Here is a 20,308-nt window from a genome sequence, read left to right as displayed (position 1 = left end):
TACAAGCCATGAGACGCTGCATTGACCTGTTACTTAAACAATCTTTGGATTATGGGAATTTTTGCCACTAGCTCAGCTATCTAGGTACTTAGTCATAAGGAATCATGTAATAAAGGCCTAGAATGCCATCAAGTGGCTTTTGTTATGTCAAAAAAGGAGAGTGATATGCGGATTTTTTCATCAGAATATTAAAGTGAAATGGCTCTCTTTGTTTTTGATAAGAAATAGAATTGGAAGTATATTTCTGTTAGTAGCATTTTGAGTGTAAAATATTATTGTCACCCAGCAGAAGAAAGCAGAGTCCATAAAGGAAAACCACAAAACACCAGCACTTTGTTCATTGATATTTTCCATTACATCACTTGTCCTATGGTGTGGAAATACTATTATGACTATAATGTTTTTTTTTTCCTTATGAGTGTAACGAATGACTTTCTGCAGAATGTGTGAGTCTTGCAAGTATTACATATATATCCAGCACAATGAGGCCAGAGGCTTCAGGTACATTTCTGTGACACTTTTAGTGGTTTCTCTCTTAGGTTTTTGCACCACTTGGGGATAATCTGGAAAAAAAATAAAGCAACAAGAGGTTTGATTTTAAAATAACACATGTTCAGCTAATTGTACTGATTGTGTAGGTATGGCAGCCTCCAGTGATCTTTGCAAACTTTTAATTGAAATGAATTGAAGCATAACAGGTAAAAACTTCCCTTTCATTGGTTTTTTCCTTCCCTTTTACTCTCTTTTACTTCTGATATGTTGAAAGGCCAGTGATGTTTCCACTTGCTTCTGGTCTGCCCATATGTTTTAACATAATCTGGCTTTGCAGAGGAAACTTCTGTCAATGTATGTTTATGAATTTTTTGTACCTGACTGCTATGTTGTATAAAATATTTTCAATATTTGGAGTTACTTTTACTATGTTTGGCTGAAGAAATGTAGATAACAGACCCATCAAAGGAATAGTTAAATGGTGTAATGCGTTAAGAAGAATGTGAAGCAGATCTGCTGCCGGGTTCTGGAATCTGTGCCCAACTTCTTGGGTGGTTTTGCTATTCCTGGTTGAAATGTTAGAAAGGGGAAAAAACAGCTTCTTTTCTGGTGACTGACTTGTGTGATGCAATTTTGATTAGCTAGATCTGCCTTGTTCAGTGAAGTTAATGTGGTTTGACGGGACCTTGATTACGAAGCAATCATCTCTGTTGATAGTAAACAGTTAGTCACTTTCAGCAGAGATGGGAATGATGCCCTTTGTCTTGTTTGAAGTATGATTTGTTGGTTCAAGTTCTGGTTAAATTCAAAAGGACAGTGTGGGTGGAATGGAAGAGAATATAGTACTAGGAGTAGAAGTTTATGGCAGACTCCACAGTCCTCATAGCATTGGGTCTTTATTGTCTTGACTGGCACTGAGACACAAAAGAGGGAGAGAGTAATTTTGTCTTTGAAGCACTTGCAGTGTAAAGGGTTATGAAAGAAAGGTCTGGTTACAAGACATACAGTTTAAGATAACTGCTCCCTTACTTCCCATATTCCTTTAAGATGAAGCAAAATTCAAATATCAAGGACTACTGGTTTGTGGACTACTGTGGAAAGACAGCAGTGAGCATAAACATGGGGCTGATGAATGAAAGTATTTTTTAGAGTTTAAATCTTGATAAGAATTAACAATAGTTTTTTGTTACCATGCAAATGCAGTCTCAATGATAGTATGTCCTGTCCTGTCACTGTAGTAAGAGTGATGTTAAAACATTCTAAAGGGACTCTGGGTAAAGGGGTTGTGTTTGATTTCTTTTTGTTTTGTTTTGCTTACTGTGTGCTGGTCTCTGCTCCATGGTATAAAGGAGATAATCCCACATGTGACAGGCTGAAAAAATTTGAGTGTGTTGTGGAAACACTTATTTCTTCAAAGAATTCTTGAACAAGAAATTAAGCAATGCTTCGCGCCAGAATGTCTGTATGGTTTAATTGTTGAGGGTCTCGTTCTGACAGCTTTATGCATGTAGGGGCCCAGCTTCTTGCCTGGTGGTCGTTTTAGCCCCAGGGGTGATATGGGTGGGTTGAGGACCCAAGTGATTGAAAAAGTATGTCCCTGTTCGGGCTCGGGAATCTCATCTCCCACTCTGCCAACTGGTTACAGATCAGTCTTCTGTTTTATGGTCTAGGAAGAAATCAATATATATGCTTAATTTCTGTTCACACTGTTGCAGAACTAAACTTTGGCAGTAATTCAGATCACCAGTGTCAAGCTTACTGGGACTGAGAAAAATGTAACAAATTAGACCAGATCTGTAGCTTGGACCTACATTCTTGTCCTCCTCATCTGGATGTGGTCTTGATTCAGCTAACAGGCTGAATTAATTGACATTGCCTCCCACATGCTTTGGCTAGAGACACTACAGGGGAGGTTACATGAAGTATATGAACTCTAGCTGACTGGGGTTTTTGTAGAAAGGAAGACAGTGTTCTATTCTTATGCAATGTTTTCTGGCACGGCAAATTGTGTATGGCTCCCTCTACAGCCTGTCGACTCAGCAGTCTACCTCTGCCTCTTTTCTTTTCTTTTCTTTTTTTTCTTTTTTTTTTTTCCCCACCATATTTTAATATGGAGCACACTGTTCAGCTCATGTGGGTTTAGAAACAGATGTTGTACATGAACAATCTCCTGCATCACAGCGTGTTCAGCCAGGTACTGGGCCACTGGGGTAAATAAGCTGTAGACTGACCTTTCTGCTAAACTCAAACTGCATCTCCTTATATGAACTTGGCATTTTTTCTTTTTTTTATTTAAGGCTGAAAGAAATACTTCTGCTCACTTACTCTTTCCCTCTTCCCCCCCCCCCCTTTTTTTTAACCAAAGAGAAACATTTGCCTTCTATCTTTGCCAAATTATTTAGTAGAAGAGTGTAAATTAAAGCCATTTATCTTGAAATGTGCTTTTGAAGCAGACTGTTTATACAAGTGTAAGAAATTGTAACACAGTGTTTCTTCTGGTCTGCCAGGTAAAGGTTTTCCTTTTTTCTTCCTCTTTTTTAATTTTTACACATGGGATATTGGTTATAATGTAGAAAAAACAGAGGCTCTGGTTTATGCATCAATGTTTCAGTACAGTAGCAGTAAAGGTATTGTTATGAGGAATGTGGGGTTTTTTTTCAGAGATACTAAAAGCTATTCCTAGTTTTAGAGTTACACTGTGATCAGTTTGAGAAAGAATAGGCCCTGCACATAGTCAAGGTATTTTGACTGAAGAGTGCTCATCAAGGGAATGCAGAATAAGCAGGTACTGGCTAATACAAAGTGCTTAATATTTATCCATCAGTTGGTGGACGAGTGAGTCGGGAGTTAAATTACACACGGCAGAAGATTGGAGAAGAGGCCATGTTCAACCCCCAGCTCATGATCCAGACTCCACAGGAAGATGGTGCTAATGTACTAACAACAGAAGCACTCCGACAGCACCTTGACTCTGCGCTTCAGGCCAGCAGAGTACATGTCTATATGTACAACAGGTGAGGGGAAAATCAAAAGTTTTCTTGATCATCTGTAGCAACTGAAAAAGGGACACATGCTTTCCTCAGTGTGTTTTTGAATGGCTAGCACTTCTGAGCCTTTCCCATAGGGTTGTGTTTTGATTTGAGTGTCACTGGTTTCTGATAGCTTGACATTGTGGCATGATAGCAGCAATAAGTTGGCATTGAACAAGTATGATGGGGTAAATGGTGTTGGAAGAGATTCTGAGAGTACACATGTGAGCCGTGCTACAGCAGGCAGCATTTCTTTTGATGCACGCTGTAGCACGGAGGAAAGGAATGATGTTTGTGATCTTAAACCGAGAACCTTATGGATGGGATTCCTAACATTGAAAATCCTTCCATATTAGAGTTGAATTCACTTGCTAATATCATAATGAGGTACATAATGACTGTGAATAGTGGCACAGGTTAGTGTTCTTCCAATGGTTTGGATGTAAAGGGAAATGCGGATATGTTGGAAATGTCAGCAGGTGGAATAAGAGCTGCTTAGTAACATAGATAGCAGAGCATGCCTTAAAAATGAACATTGAAAGTTGGGAGTTGTGTGTTGCCCAACAAAGAAATAATAATGGTGCACCTTAGGAAAGTACCAGCACGGGGCTAGGATGCCTCCCTGAAAAATGGTTCTTTCAGGGTTACTACTTACACAGTGATGTGCCTAGGAGTCCTGCCTGTGAGGCACAAAGCTCCCTGTCTTTCAGCAGATCTCAGCGCACCCAGCTGGTTCCTCCATGAGCTAATGCTAAGGCTCCAGTTATCTTTTACGCACCTCCTGCCCTGTCTAAGTCCTCAGAAGCCATGGTAGTGGAAGTTGTAATATAGCTGAAGTAGGAAGGCAGAAATCTTAATGGTTTATTTTCTTCTGCATGTCTTGGTCAGCTGCGTATATTTGAGTCCTCTGAGCTGGAGGTGGCTTTTCTCTTACTTGTGTCACTGAGTGATATCTTCAGTCACAAGCAGTCTCATGTATTTCTGATGTATTTCAGAAATATTTCAGATGTATTTCTGTCCCATTAACATGTGTTGACTAGGCTGTACGTTCAAAAGCACCTCCCTTATTTTGGATGAGTTTTACAGAGATTATGAAAACAACTGAAACGAAGATCTACTTTGTAATGACAAAAAGAAAGGCGAGGTCTTGTATATCTATTTTTTAATAACATTTGCCTTAATTAATTTGCTGCTTGAGGCCAGTATGTGTATATGAATGTCTGTTACATTTTCAAAATAACTTCTCAGTAATTGTGGAAGAAGAAAATATTTGTCCTTCATGTTTCTTACAGACAGTGGAAATTGGAACATTTGTGTTACAAATCAGGAGAACTCATCACAGAAGCAGGTTACATGGACCAGGTATGTGTAGCAGGCATTTAATTACAAGGTTTGTGTATTTTCATGATTCAGCTTGTGCTACTTTGATTATATTCTAGTGACTGTGTTTTTCTTCTTTCTGATTTTGACAGATCATAGAATATCTTTATCCTTGCTTAATTATCACTCCTTTGGACTGCTTCTGGGAGGGAGCAAAGCTACAGTCAGGAACTGCCTATCTATTGTAAGGAATTTTTTTATAACTTTCTGGTCTGACTGTTTTTAATTGTATAACTGTGTACAACTTTTCAGTTGCATTTCCATTGTTTATTCAGATTCTAATCTAACAGAAAAAATAAAATGTAAAGAGTAGTGTCTCTACATAAAAAATACGCATGGATTTTTTTGTTTTTCATTTAACACAAAGTTTAAGTGTTTCTATGAGATTATTTGTAAACCTCAGTTTAAGTCCTCTGTTATTTTTCCTGTGCTGCTAGCATGCAAATTAAAATGTAAATTCTGAATTGAAGTTTAAAGAATTTTATGCTTTGCTTTTCTTTTCCTGAAACAAACTTGCTTATGGTGGATTTTTTTCCCCCATAAAATACAAAAACGCTGATTGGCTGGGAATTTTAGACATAAGAAAATGTCTTGGGTTAATTCCCAAGTCTTCCTGAGGAATAAAGAACAAATCCTTTGCTTCAGAGATCATTAAAGAAACCATATAGTATCTTTTATGGGTGGTTTCTCACAGTTTACAAGTGTGATATTAGATGCCCTGAATTCTTTAAAGAGTTAATTGTTAATCCGGGCAGGCATTTTCTGTTAATTATGCAAGAGTTAGCATTTGAGTTATTGTTTCTGTCCTGGTTTGCATGTCTCTGCAAAAGCAATTTGCAATGGCCATCTCCTAACCTTTAGTGTACAGTTTTAGATGGGGAAATAAGGGGGTTTGTGTTTTCTGGTTGGGAGATTCGGAATAATGACTTAAGCCTGGTTAAGCAGATACAGTGTGGTTTGAACCACAGAATAAGGCAGTCAAAAGCCTTTCTAGTCTGTCAACATCACAAATTCAGAAGTGGGGGGTGGGAGATGTGACAGTGATAGTGGTGACAGCCATGGGTAGCAGGAAAGCTTGATGGTTGATAGTCAAGCTGCCGGGGCATTTGAAGGAGCACAGTATTGTTACAGATAAACAAAGATCAGTTATATTGATTGATTACATTTGCAAGATGATTATTAGACTAGCAAGAAGTAATCTGATACTATGAGAAAGGCTTTCTTTCCTCGGCCCCCTCTATTCTTTCCCTCTCCCCTCCCCCCTAATTCTTTGAAGCAGCAGTTGGCTGCTTTTTTGTTATTTAGGTTCTTGATAATTTGTTTTGCTTTGTTTGTAAGTGAAGGTATTTTAAACCGGTTTTATAAGATAACTTTGTAAGAACCAAGTATTTTTGTTAAAGTTACAACTGGGCTGCAGGAAAAGTACATCAACAAATCTAATTAAAACATGCCTTACATTTTATGAAACAGCCTTACCAGAAAAGGTTTTAATTTGTAGCAGAAAATAACTCAGTTATTTGTTCAAATATGAATTTTAAAGTATGTTTATTTCAGACCTTCTTTTGTCTTTTTTTCTATGTGTCTTTTTCTCCTGGTTGCTCTTTCAGAGGGAAGCCTCCTTTGCAGTGGATCAACTTTGACCCTTTAGAATTCTTGGAAGAGTTAAAGAAAATAAACTACCAAGTGGAGAGCTGGGAAGAAATGCTGAATAAAGCAGAGGTTGGTCATGGTTATATGGATCGACCCTGCCTGAATCCTGCTGATCCCGATTGCCCAATCACAGCTCCCAATAAAAATTCCACCAAAGTAAGTTTGCTTGTCGTTGTGCATGTCTTTTCAAGGGAGACTGGGGGGTGGGGAAGGGTTGGGGGGGAAGGTCAAACAGAATAGAAGAAAGTACCATTTTCTTCGAAGTGGTACATAGTTTGTATTCTTGCATGATGTAATTTTTCTGGTCCTGTTACCTGCTTTTAGCTCACGGTCATACATTTTGCCTCCTTGTGTGATGCAGTGCTTAATGCTGTGCATTTAGAATGAAAGTACAGTTCTCAGCTATGCTGTGGCTGTGGCACTGCAGTGATGTGGCATTTCAGTGAACCGGTGCTTCAGACAGACAATAGCCACTGCTGGAACACAGCTGCTGCTGCCCACCCGTACCACGCTGCAAAGCCTTGCCTCAAGTAGCACCAGTTTTGTTGATTTTTGTGATGACTTCGAAGTCATGTGCCTTGAATTTATATATCCCTTTATCAGTCACATTAGACTTCAGAGAAATGCCATCTGGTCAACAAGCATCTGGGTGATTTCTTCAACTTGATTTGTTGAATGCATTTCTTCTAGTAGACTACCCAGATGGTCTTTAACATCCATGATTCTAGGTCACTGGGTGCCGAATTAAGGTATGAGTTTGTCTGAAGTTATGAAACCTATTAATTGCTTCTTTATAACTTTTTCTAGCCTCTTGATGTAGCCCTTGTTTTGAGTGGTGGATGCTATGGACTATCAAGAAAATACATGCATTGGCAGGAGGAGCTGATTATAGGTGGTACAGTCAAGAACAGTTCTGGTAAACTTGTCAGGTAAAAAAATATTTAAAGAAAATGTCTGTTTTAATTTCTTAAGAGTTCATTTTTTGGGGTGCAGTCGGTGGATGATGCAAAATCTATTGCCCTTCATGTGTATTATAAATTTTACTTTAGGGTGACATCTTAGGAGAGCAAACTTTAAAAGAATGCTTAGGCAGTTGTTTAAACTTACCATGGTGTCATTGTTTCCTGCTTCTCACCTCAGAATGATAGTGTATGTTGCTCAGAAAGAAAGCTTCTTACTGGCAGCTTTGCTGTTTAGAATGTATGTATAAAGCACTGAACAGTGTGTAAAGCACTGAACACCTTTGAGCATATTTTGCAATATGATCAAAGGAAAAAGGAAAAAAACATAATGTGAGTAATGTGCTCACTCATTTGACTTCTCTCAGAATTCCAAAATATCCACTGAATGTTTTATTCAGGGTCAATACAGAAAATAGTCTATTTGTATGTCCCTGTATTGTTAATACAGCTTTGAGTGGTAAAACAAACCCCTTTGTTTTAGACTTCCGAACAAAGACATGGAACATTGGACTTTAGTGGGGGAAAAAACTGTGTAATTTAACTCTTCTGAAAAATGCAGGCCAAACTAAACAAAATGAAGCATAATTTTTCCAGGGAACTTTTAAACTTTTTAGCATTCACACAATACATTGATAGGTCTTTCAAGAGATAGACAAATAAGGCACTTCTAGTGAAAAATAAAATGGTTCCTCCTGGTTAATAAGAACTTCTGAAGTTGTTGGATGCAGTTGCATACTGTGCAAATTCAGGATGGATTCCCCCTGTGTACTCCACACAACTTATGAGGCATGAGGAGCTTAACTACCACTTCTCTCCAAGGGATGAAAAAGACCAAGGTCTTCAAATGACATTTTGCCAACAACAGTTACAAGACCTCGTAGAAATAACTGTTCCTGTGGCATTCTCGTGGCAATCTGTCTTATCAAGCATGATCTTTATAACAGATTTGTAGGGTTATATTCTTTTCTCCTGAAACTGATCCTCCTGAAAATAATGTCAAAACTCTTATTAATTTCAGTGAAACCAGATTTAGCCTCAATACTTGCATGGAGCAGTACAGCTGCGCCAGATACACAGTAGAATAATTATACTCTGTTCAATTTTAATACAAGCATGTGCCCTATAAAATCAAGAACTCAAGCAAGCTCCTGTTAGAATTGCGTTTGGGACTTCATGCCATGAAAATATTTTCCTGAAAATGCTCAGTTTATGCCTCTTTCTCCTCTCTCTATGTCACAGTGCCCAGGCTTTGCAAACCATGTTTCAGTTAATGACCCCTAAGCAAATGTATGAGCATTTCAAGGGGTATGAATATGTTTCGCATATCAACTGGAATGAGGACAAGGCAGCAGCAATTCTGGAAGCCTGGCAGAGGATGTATGTTGAGGTAAAATTGAAAATAACTTAGATACTATACTACAAAGTCCTACTAAGATCCACTGCCTTCTGTCACAGTTCTTTACAGTATTTCTTTTAAGAAAGATGCTTAAACCAGAATGGAGTCATTGCCTCCCCGTTCTTAAGGGTTCTTTTGGGGATTTGTTGGTTGGGTATTTTTTCCAGTAAGAAGCTGCTTGGTTATTCCCATATGAGAAGCCATGAAGGTTTTAGTTTTTGCTGTCTGGGACAATTTTGCTTCGTTGGGGCTGAGAAGAAACCAAAGGGCTAACTGGAATTTAAAAGCTTTTGGTTGGTGTGGTTATTGTAGAGGTGTCTGGAAAACATTAGCCAGTCATGGGTTGCTCTCTCAGCAGCAGCCCAGGTGGGGAGGCTGTGTGACAATGTCTGGCCTCTATGTCCCAAAGCTTGACCTCCGCTGCGCTGTTTCTGAGCTCTGCAAATGGCCAGGCAGGGAGGGGCAAAGAGATGGCTGGCCTGAGGTTAAATGCAACACTGGTACTGCATCGTGGAGTTACAGGAAGGGATTCAAGTTAAATGTTTGTAATGAGCTGGGCATGCAGTAGGCTTTCCCCAAGGGTGCAAATTCTGTCTCATAATCAGCAGCTTGCCAGAAAAAAATCGCGAAACACACTTTTGTAGCATCAGTGTAATGTCTGTCTAGAGCATGAGCTTTAGCAGGAACATTGAGGCAAAAAGATTTGATTTCAGAGGTGTGCTGTAGTAGATGGTAATGACTTCTTTTGAATAAATGACTAAAATAAAAGAAAAAAATCTTTATTCACACAAAGTTTCATTTTTGTTTTCATAGGTTGTTCATCAAAGTGTTGCACAAAACTCTACTCAGAAGGTGCTCTCCTTTACTACGACCACCCTGGATGACATTTTGAAGTCATTTTCTGATGTCAGTGCTATCAGAGTAGCTAGTGGCTACTTACTAATGGTAATAAAATAAATCTATTTACTCTTTGTTGGTAGTGGAGCAAGACTTAAAAATCTGCTTTACTGTTACCAGTTAGTAGTCCGGAATATTTTACAAATATTTAAAATAAAAACTGCAGTTTGTAAACTTCACCTCAGGCTTCTCACCTGTTCTACTTTGTAACCTTTGTGACATGCCTATTCTGATTAAAAACTGTGTGAGGATCTGTAGGTTGGGTGGGGAGAGACAGCTATTAGAGAAGGATCCATTCTAATATTTTGGGTTTTTTCCCCCAAATTCCCCACTCTGCTCCTCTCCTTAGCTTGCCTATGCCTGTTTAACGATGCTGCGGTGGGACTGTGCCAAGTCTCAGGGTGCTGTGGGGCTGGCAGGAGTCTTGTTGGTTGCACTCTCGGTGGCTGCAGGATTGGGCCTGTGCTCATTGATTGGAATTTCCTTTAATGCTGCCACAACTCAGGTATTTAGAAAACACAAGTCTGCTGTAAATCACAAGTACTCTGTTAATGAATGAACACAAGTGAATCTTTGAGAAGTAAAGTGCTGAAAAAATATTTTGGCTCTAGATTTTCACTTGTGCTGTTTTCCTATTTCATAGCTTATGCTGTGATAAATTAAATGGTCGTGATGCCAAGTGATATTGAAGGGAAAAGCTGGTATTATGTAGTATGTATAATTCTGTGTTGTTTGGTTTTTCTGCGTCCCAATATGAGTGGAGGCATGCAGTTTTACCTATGGAGCTGCAGATTTATTTTTACATCTGAATATACAAGGATGTTCAAATTCTGAAAATATTTTGAATGTAGCTTGAATTATTATCAGATATTTTTTGTCTATCCAAAATTTGAATTACTTATGGTAAGAATTCATACCTGTAAATGGTATACTTTAAGTTCCTCAGCTATATTCCAGAATAAAAGATAATACCTGTACTGCATCCTTTTCATTTTCATTTTACCCTTGGATTTGTGTAGAGTGTAATGTAAAAGTTGCTTTAATTAGCCATTTGATGGCTAGCTGCATGGCAGATCATAAAACAACCTGTTTGGGTTTTGCTTTGTTTTGTTTCTTTCTCAAGGTTTTGCCTTTTCTTGCTCTGGGAGTTGGTGTAGACGATGTTTTCCTTCTGGCACATGCATTTAGTGAAACAGGACAGAATAAGAGAATTCCATTTGAGGTAATGACAAAATGGAGATTTGGGGGAAAATAAAAAGTTTCATATAGGAACAGATAATCATATCCAGAATTAATCAGTAGAGGTTTTCCTAGGGTCTAGAAATTCTTATTTCTGTCGAAGTAGGAAATTATAGCAATACATGTGGTCCTAGAAGGTTTTGGAATGTTCACATTCTTGTTTTTTGTTGTTTTGGGGTTTTTTTGTAGTGTCTTAGGTTTATTTTGTCTTGAAATTTTAATTTATAAAGTGTTACATAAAGACTAATTTCCATAATCCAAATTCTGCCCAAAATTTCAGTGAAAGTTAATGCAAATTTAGGAACAAACTCAAATAGGAATCTTGACAATTAAATGATAGAATGATTTTAATAAAAGAACACACAAGAGATAAGGGGGAAAGAGAGGGAAGACAGTTACCTTTACTTATTTGTTGTGGCCCTAAAATGGAGTTATTTTCTAAATTTTTCTCTCATTTTTATTTTCTGAAGCTTATAATTGACCATGACAAAACATAACATATAACTGATAGGAAGTCTAAGGTGTCATCACTTGTATGATCCTTTACTTTTATTAGTCTTTTTAGTCTCAGTCCAACGTTTCATATCCAAAGTACATCCCATTTAAAACTAATGTATATTTGCTGATTTTGTTTTGCACAAGCAGTCTTCCATGTGCTCTCTCCAGCTGGCTCTGCATGCAGGCAGTACAGCCTCACTCTACTATAATCTCTGCCTTCTTCATAATAGCCCTTTGGGTTAGGAAAGGGTCATGTGTTTATCTTGATTTCTTGCTGGGTTTTGTGTGTGGTCCCTAGACTTGGCGGTGTTCTTTTTGTTTGTTTTGTTACATATTTTTTCAAGATGTGTAGCTATGTTGTGCCTCTATGCTGTTAATACATGCTTATTTTGTCTGAAAAACGAGAACACCAACTGATTCCACTGGTAAAAATTACATCTTTCTCAACTGCAGATGTATTTGCTATGTTGTCAGTACCCATTTAGTTTTGTGTTTTGAAGCTAGAATCAACTCTAATGATGTTTTCTACCCTCAAAAAACTTGAGTGCTTCATCTGTATTCCTACTGAACAGTAAACTTAGTATATAGTTTTCTCACATAGTCTCAAATGAAAATATATATTTAGAATTTAATTGTAATAATTTTTCACTGCAACTGTGTTATATCTGTAGGATGATCCTTTCATTTGCAGGACATCACTTTATTCACGTGACTTTTAAGATACATCATTTGTTTTGCAGGACAGAACAGGTGAATGTTTGAAGCGGACAGGAGCAAGTGTAGCCCTTACATCTATCAGCAATGTTACTGCTTTCTTTATGGCTGCCTTAATTCCTATTCCAGCTTTAAGAGCATTTTCACTCCAAGTAAGTTTATATCCGATTTTGTTAGCTCTTATGCACTGGTGAAGTCTGATGATGATACTTGTTAGTGATAGCATTGAAGCCTGGTCTTGGTGCTGCTACAGTTCGCTGAACCAGTACATCACTGCTGTTTACCACAACTGCTGTCTGCCCTTGATTCTCCTGCTCCCTTGTCTCATGCACAGAGTCTCTCACATCCTATCAGCAGGTGAAAGAATACAGATGGGTTGAGTGCAAAACCCAAGCTACATGTAACTGAGCAGAAACAAGCTTCCAGAAAGATTCGCATTGTGAAGTCGAGAGCAGTAGTCTGCAGTGTAGTGTGTACTGTAATGTTCCTCGGCCGCAATTTAATCCTTTCATTTATGTTTGTCCAATTTGCTGCTCTTAAAAACTACAAATGTAATGACAGCAGTATGTATGCATTTGTAATATTAATAATTACTGCAGCACTTTTTACTGCCTTACTCCCAGTAATTTTAGCAAACTTGGAGAAAACTTGAAGAATTTTGTGTTCCAGATGCTTAGAGAGAAAATGTGAATTTTATGTGCTAAACCATGCATTGCTTGCTCTCTCTTTGTCGTCTTGAATTTTTTGTGATAATATACCTTCAGAAATATGAAATATTTATGATATTGGAGAAGGATTTCTTCTAAAAGTGCAGACTGAAGAAAGCTTTGGGAGTTTCTCCCCTGACACAAGCAATTTATTGCACTATAGAGCACTGTACTATTTCAATTGTTATTTTTCTTCTTTTTCCCCTATCCCCTGAGCAGGGACATCTCCAACTAGACTTCTCGGGGCAACTTGTTCCCAGTGTTTTCCTACCCAAATTTTAAAGAAGCCTTCTTTCTTATAGCTAATCTAAACCTACCCTCTTTCAGTTTAAAGCCATTCCCCCCATTTGGTCACTACATGCCCTTGTGAAAAGCCCCTCTCCAGCCTCCTTGTAGCCCCCTTTAGGTACTGGGAAGCTGCTGTGAGGTCCCCCCAGAAATTTATCTTCTCCATGCTGAGGAATCCAATTCTCTCAGCCTTTTATCACAGGAGAGGTGCTCAGTCCCTCTAATTACCTTCGTAACCCTCCTCTGGACTCAGTCCAGCAGGTTGCTGTGCTGGGACCCCAGAGCTGGATGCAGTGTTCCAGGTGGGGTCTCACCAGAGCAGAGCAGAGGGGCAGAATCCCCTCCCTCCCCTGCTGCCCACGCTGCTTTGGATGCAGCCCAGGACACGTTTGGCTCTCTGGGCTGTGAGTGCCCATGGCTGGGTCATGTCCAGCCTCTCACCCACCAGCACCCCCAAGTCCTTCTCCCCAGGGCTGCTCTCCATCTGTTCAGCCCCCAGCCTGTGCTGATACCAGGATATCAGGTACAAGTGCAGGTGCAGGACCCAGGTGCAGGACCATGCACTTGGCTTTGCTGAACCTCATGAGGTTCCCATGGTAAAGACTAAGCTAAATGTGTGAAATACTTTTGGTAGTATATCACTTCTTCCACTGGAAGAAGTTATTTACGTTTCCTGAGTCTGTGGACCAATTTCAAACATTTAACATGTACCTTCAGCAGCTAACAGGATACTGGAGGTCATCAGACTCTGTAGTACCTGTGCTTTACAAAAGTTACGTCAGCCTAAATGCATTTTATAAAGAAGTATTCAACACTGGTGGGCCATTTTGTTGTAATCACACTGCTGAGCTGTTGAGTGTGAACCACCAATATTAATTCTCTCTTATCTGATCAGATTTTGCTCATTTTTTTTCTTGTTTTCACTTTTCAACTTCAGACTGTGACAGGTTGTCTTTGGAACATAGATTGGAGATAACAGCTGTAATTGATACTGTAATCAGTTAACTTACATATGCCTTTCCTAAAGTAATTTATTTTTGCCTACTGCCATGCTACAGAATGAGTCACTGGAAGTTTAAAAACAAAGTCTGCATAGCAAAATGACAAACAAAAAGTTTCCAGTGAGATTTCTATGTATTATTGTATGAACATGTTGATACTATTCAGAATAAAAACATCAAAGTCTTTAATAAGGCAGTGATTGATATGGAATTTATGTGTAGGAACCCACATGAGAGTCCAGAAATTAGTGTTTGAATTGTTCAAACTTTTCTCACTTGGTAATTTGTCTTTGCTAGAACGTAGTAGCCCCTTATATGTATATAAGAGGTGAAATGTGCAAAAGAGTAGTGGGAAGCCTATAATGGGTATTCATTGATGTCAGAGCAACATACATACACTTATCAGTTAGCAACCACTAAAACAAACATCTATTAGTTGCTTTGCCCAGCTTCACCAGGTAAAATCAAAGTCAGGTGGTACTTTAATCACAGTACTTGGAATCAGAGAACCATGCAGTTTTGGTGGGTGGTCTGTATTTATGTATGGATTTCTTTATTTACAGTCTCCTTCCTCTCTCTCCCTCTTACTCAGACTTGTTTAAACAAGAAATCCTTGCCGTCTTTGATGTTTTCCTAGCAAAACTTAAAAAGCAGTGAAATACTGCATTTACTTTTCACAGATACAGATAGATCTTCTAATCTAGATAGTGAATTTTTAATAGAGGGGCTTAAAAACGAAGGATTGATCTTGACCTTGTTTTGCTTTTCATTGACTTAAGGTATTACAAGGTAATTGTCAACTTTTCTGTAATTTTGAGTCCCAGTATTGGTAAAATAGCTTGGCTGCTGGGGGAGAATAGAGTTTCCTGCATCTGCAAGCCAAACTTCTAGTTAGAAGCTCGTGTTTTGCACATGAGTGCCTTCTCCTATCTCAGCTTCTGTCATATTCTACCAGCTAAAGCAGTTCACTGATACCTCTGAGTTGTTAATTTACTTTATGGAACTCAAGCACTGCAAGCCTGATGCTGTCTCGTAGGAGTTTGCTAGGGTTAGCTCTTTCCAAAATTTAAAAAGTCGAATTTAGGTCTATTGAAAGTGAGATCTTTGAGGTTATTTACATGCACAAGTAGGAACTGTTTTAGCTCTTTCAATTTTCTAAATTTTTCTTTTATCTGTTGATCTTATTAGCCCCTTGTTTAAACAGTTTTAGGGCTTTGAGATTGCTGAATATGACCCAAATACTCAGTCATAAGAATCATTTCTAAGAGCACTCAGGACTTTGAAGGAGTAGGTCCTGAATTTTCAGATGCATTTCGTTTCTTAAAATGGTGGTGAAGGAAGAGGTTATCAGAGAAATCCACTGGAAGTTTTGAAGTTTACAGTAGCAGTGTCTTAAACATAGCCCTTTGCTTTGAATATAAATGAAGGAAGGCAAGGCTGAATGTAACTACCTTTGGGCTGCATTATTTCCTAAGACAGACTATTCAGAGACCATCACACAGTAAATTCTGCCCAGGAAAGATAAGGTAAAAAAAATTATCAAACTCTTCTTTCTTACATCAGAAACTTCCTTCTGTAACAGCAGAGTGGTGTGGATCCACTAATGAGCAGAGCACTTTTCCCAATAAGTGTTAGAAGTAACTTTTTCCCTCGCCATAAGAATGACAAGTTTTTTTTCTAAATGTAGAAGTCCATTACCAGGTGGCAGTGGTGGGTTTCTGGAGAGAAAGAATGTATGTTTTTAAGCTCATTCCATTATCTTACTCTGCTGAAATGGTTTGTCCCCCACCTTTATTTACATAATTTACCTTTCCCTGCCCCTGACATGAGAATTCAACAAGCAAAATTAAAGCCTAAGGAAAAAGTGGGCGGGGGACGAGGATCCGAGCCTGTACCATGTCAGGAGGGAGCTGCAGATAGAGAGCAGTAAGGGTGGAAGTTTTCCTGACAGACCTCCTCATCTGTTCATCACCTCTGGCTATACAGCACACCCGGTCTCCTTGGGTGGGCTGCCAGGAATGGCACACAGCAGCACATACTTCAGCGGGGCCCCAGCACATACCTACCAGCCTGGCTCCCCACTCCCTTGCTGCCTCCAGCACAGACTGCCATTCTTCTGTCTCCGTTAACAGTTGCAGCAGCAATAATATTTTTAGGCTGTGCATTATGAAAAGATGCAAAAACCGTAGCGTGTTTCTCAGGAAGTGACCAACATAATTTTTTCTGTTTAATGGAATTTTTTTACAGCTCTCTGATCTCATTTCACTGAATGCCTTCATTTCACACCCTTGAGTAGGTCCCATTTTATTCCTTCTGGACTAATCTTACCTTTGTTGATTTCCCAAGGAAAAGGTCTAAGGCCCTTTTCTCTCCCTTTTGACCAATGGTCTCTGACGGTGTGAGAGAAGATGCCCTGTTGCCAGAAATCCTAAGCATGCTTTCAGCCTAGGTGCTGCCTGTACTCTGGAAGCTTTGCTGCCACAGTTCGTTGTTGCTTTTAGAGATTATGGCTGTTGTCACGATCTCAGTTCTCATACTTGCCCATTCTTCAATTCTTTGTGTATGAATGGCACTGGGAAGAAAGCAGTGGCAGATGCATTGGGTCAGGGACTGAATCACTCCTCAGCAATTCTTCCTTCCCTCCCCTTATCAAGTCACAGGGTGGGGTTTTTTTTGATGGGAAACCAAATTAGAATTCATACAAGAACTTACTTAGTTGTGAAAACTGAGAACTGTTAATCATTGTAATGCTGGAGAGGTGGGCGAGAGAGAGTGTGCAATATATAAGAAGTGCAATATTAAGCCCTAGGAATCTATTTAAATTCAAATCAGAACAGAGATTGCTTTGAAATATTTTACTTGCAGAGCGGTTAGTACATCAACACTGGGATGGCACAGTGGAAAATCTAGTTGTTCAAAAACAGATTTCATGTAAGTAGGCAGACTTATTGTGTGTTGTTGGATTAGTTTTGATGCTTCCTAAAAAAAAAAATCAAATGTCAGTATAACTAACTTCAATGGCATTACTACCACACAGTTAAGTATTAGTTTTCAGGTTTAGTATTCTTGGAGATTCAAGGATGTTGGGGTCTAGAGAGGGAACTGATATGGCGTGAAGTATTTGCAGTTTATGGAGCAGAAACAGAGGACTTCTGTTAGTTTTTCAGCCGTGCTGAGAGGAGTAAGAATTATTGAGTCAGACCTCAGCTGTTTTTTCCAAATCTCAGTAAATCTTAGCTGATCCTTGATACAAGATCTTGGTTAGGCATAACTAATTATTCATGTTATATGGGTGATTCAACCTTTTTTTGGTTTAGCACCAGTAAAGAAAGCAGTTGTAAGAACGAGGTCCAAAACACCTTTCTTTCAACAGCAGCCATTTGTTTTTCTGACAGATTGAATTAATTCTAGAGAGGATCAAAAGCAGATCACTTAATTTTAAAGTCTTGGCTATGACCTTGCATACCTTTCTGTGTGAATATTTATAAATCATTAAATAGTTATTGGATCTTTTCTCACAAAGATGGTTAAATACTAATTTGGCTTCAAGTACCAGGTAAGTTCTGTTTTAGTAACCATGTCTACAGACAACCAGCAGTCCTAAAATCTTACTTCAAGCAGGCTAGAGACCAGAAAAGAGAAACAGCAATAAAACCCACTTTTGTATGCAGTATATTTATGATTGAAATGACTAGAAAATATTCACATAACTAGTTAGTTCTGTCATTTTCAGAACAGGAAAAACAGTATCTAAGCTTTTTATTATACTGACAGTTTCAAAACTGTAGAAAACATTCAGTGTGTTATTACTTTGATTTTCACAGATAAATTTAAGCAATTTATGTCATTTAACTGAAAAGCAGTTCAAGAATTTTTAAAACATGGATTTTGGATATCACATCACTTGTACTGCCAGATATCTCAAGATCAAAAGAAGCCATACATTTCTTTTGAAAAAAAAGAGATCACATTTATATTGGGTCATTTTTGTAGCCCAACTTTTGTTCTTCTTTGAGACTGTTTCAACCAAGCAGTTATTATTTCAGAAGTTACAGGTGGAGGCACATGATAGTTTATATATGGACTACCTTAACATGAAACTGAGCTACTGTTGAGATGGCTACTGCTTTCCTAATGGGTAAAACATAAGGCTTTCACGGGTTGGTTTTTGTCCACTGGTTGGTGGCTGAACCATTTTTTTCCCTGTGTTTCTCCTACTCTTACAACTGTCTTCCAGTTCTCAGTGCCCAGCTTTCCCTTTTTGATGGCTAGTGCTCCTAACAATTCTGCATTACAAATAAATGCTATCAATAATAATGATAGATGCTGCACCACATATGTTTATGGAAATTCTCTGGGAATCTCTGTGTGGGAAAGGGTTTGGAGTATGGTTTGAAAGGGGGTGGGCGGGGAGGTTGTTTTTTTCATTATGCGATACTTGCATTACAAATTAAATCAAGTATTCTTGTTCCAATTTGAGACTCATTTTGGTAGACTGGCTCATAAATCAAGCTCTGTTAAACACAGGCATATTAATACATATATTTGCTATGTGGTGTTGGTTTAATTTTGATTCCCCTTTAAAAATAATCCCTGAAAAATTCACAGTGCTGCTCTTTCTTGGCCAAACTTTTAAGTATTTATTTTACTAAACAGATTTGTTTCTTTAAAATTTACTGAATCTTCCTTTCTGATTTAATAATATGCTTTAATATTATTGTGATGTTTAAATTGCTTCAGATCCCATAAATGTAAGAACTTCAGTTCTAGTTTCAGGTTTGCTTCCATTTTATTTTGCCTTGACACTCTAAATATGTCAGAATTTTATGTAAAAATACGATTACTGAGTAAACAGACTCTGTTTTTCTACTTTAAAAATAATCACGACATATCCAGGCACAGACGTATTAGAATAATACAAGGTTTAGTATTAAAATAAATCATTTCACTGCAAGAGACTTACCATAATGAAATGGGAATGTAAGTATCTCTCAGTTTGCTCAGGCAAAAGCTTGAAAACATCAGATGGGTTGCAGTGGTAAACGGGGATGAGAATTGAAAGGGATTTTTGTGCTTTGTAAAGCTGATGCTCTACTTGAAATTTAGCAACATCACTTATCCTGTGATTGTCTCTAGGCAGCAGTTGTGGTGGTGTTCAATTTTGCTATGGTTCTGCTGATTTTCCCTGCTATCCTGAGCATGGACCTTTATCGTCGGGAAGACAGGAGACTGGACATATTTTGCTGTTTTACAAGGTGAGAGTGAGCAGTAGGTTGATGTGTGAGCTGTGTCCTTTCTGTGGTCACCAATCAGTGCTTCCATTCCTTGTCAGGAGTGGGAGTTATTCATTAAACTGGGGTCAGCATGTTATTGTTATGATTTCATTGCTAGTGACTGGCTTACATTTGCTACTTTGTTTTTTACCTGTCTGAAGGGAAAAGCTAAAATATATGTCTCACTCTCCCTCTCTTCCCTCACATCCCCTTTCCCCCACACTTTTCCCATCATTCCTACATATGTTCGTTTTGACTGTTGGAAAACAACTTTCTGAAAGCAGATGAAACATCCACAATTTAAGTACATCTTGAAGTATTTTTAGAATGTTATGCGGTACTGCAAGGTGTCCAGTGCCAGTACTGGCTAATCTTGGAAAGCTGTACATAACTCAGGATACTAAGAAGCCTAACTTACAGTAAATCATTGTGTTAATTTTTACGCTTTTATGCCTTTAAACCGAAACAAATAAGCTGTAAAATTACTTCCCCTTTGGTGAGTTTTTCATAGAATTATAAGGAATGATCAGTACCATTACAGGATAATGCTTGATGAAGTGTCTTTTGTGGCTGCAGTGGTAGTCTATTAGGGTTTTGCATAGACTAAAGGGAATACTTAATTACTTCTGTGATTTTTTTTTCCTCTTCATATTGCCCACCCTTCCTAGGAATGAATCCTTTCATTAATACTTTAATGTTTTCTTGACTTATAAAATATTCTGTCAGTGTATGGCAAGTGGTTTCAACCTGCCTCCCAAAAGTCTGACATGTTACCCAGAAGG

At 38.4% G+C, this 20,308-nt stretch overlaps 1 protein-coding gene across 1 annotated transcript in view; it reads left to right on the top strand.

The window, feature by feature from the left end:
- The window catches only part of PTCH1 (patched 1), a 73,130-nt gene that overhangs the window by 30,368 nt on the left and 22,454 nt on the right, over positions 1–20,308 (top strand). Inside the window, exons 3-13 of the mRNA XM_082301343.1 lie at positions 3,317–3,506; positions 4,814–4,883; positions 4,994–5,085; positions 6,509–6,707; positions 7,359–7,480; positions 8,753–8,900; positions 9,723–9,854; positions 10,156–10,311; positions 10,930–11,028; positions 12,284–12,409; positions 19,390–19,508. Of these exons, the coding sequence (XP_082157469.1) occupies positions 3,317–3,506; positions 4,814–4,883; positions 4,994–5,085; positions 6,509–6,707; positions 7,359–7,480; positions 8,753–8,900; positions 9,723–9,854; positions 10,156–10,311; positions 10,930–11,028; positions 12,284–12,409; positions 19,390–19,508 (1,453 nt within the window). The remainder of the gene's footprint in view (positions 1–3,316; positions 3,507–4,813; positions 4,884–4,993; positions 5,086–6,508; positions 6,708–7,358; positions 7,481–8,752; positions 8,901–9,722; positions 9,855–10,155; positions 10,312–10,929; positions 11,029–12,283; positions 12,410–19,389; positions 19,509–20,308) is intronic.

This window comes from Coloeus monedula (assembly GCF_965178545.1).
Source record: "Coloeus monedula genome assembly, chromosome: Z".
Lineage (NCBI taxonomy): Eukaryota > Metazoa > Chordata > Aves > Passeriformes > Corvidae > Coloeus > Coloeus monedula.
This window is presented reverse-complemented; position numbering and strand designations above follow the sequence as displayed.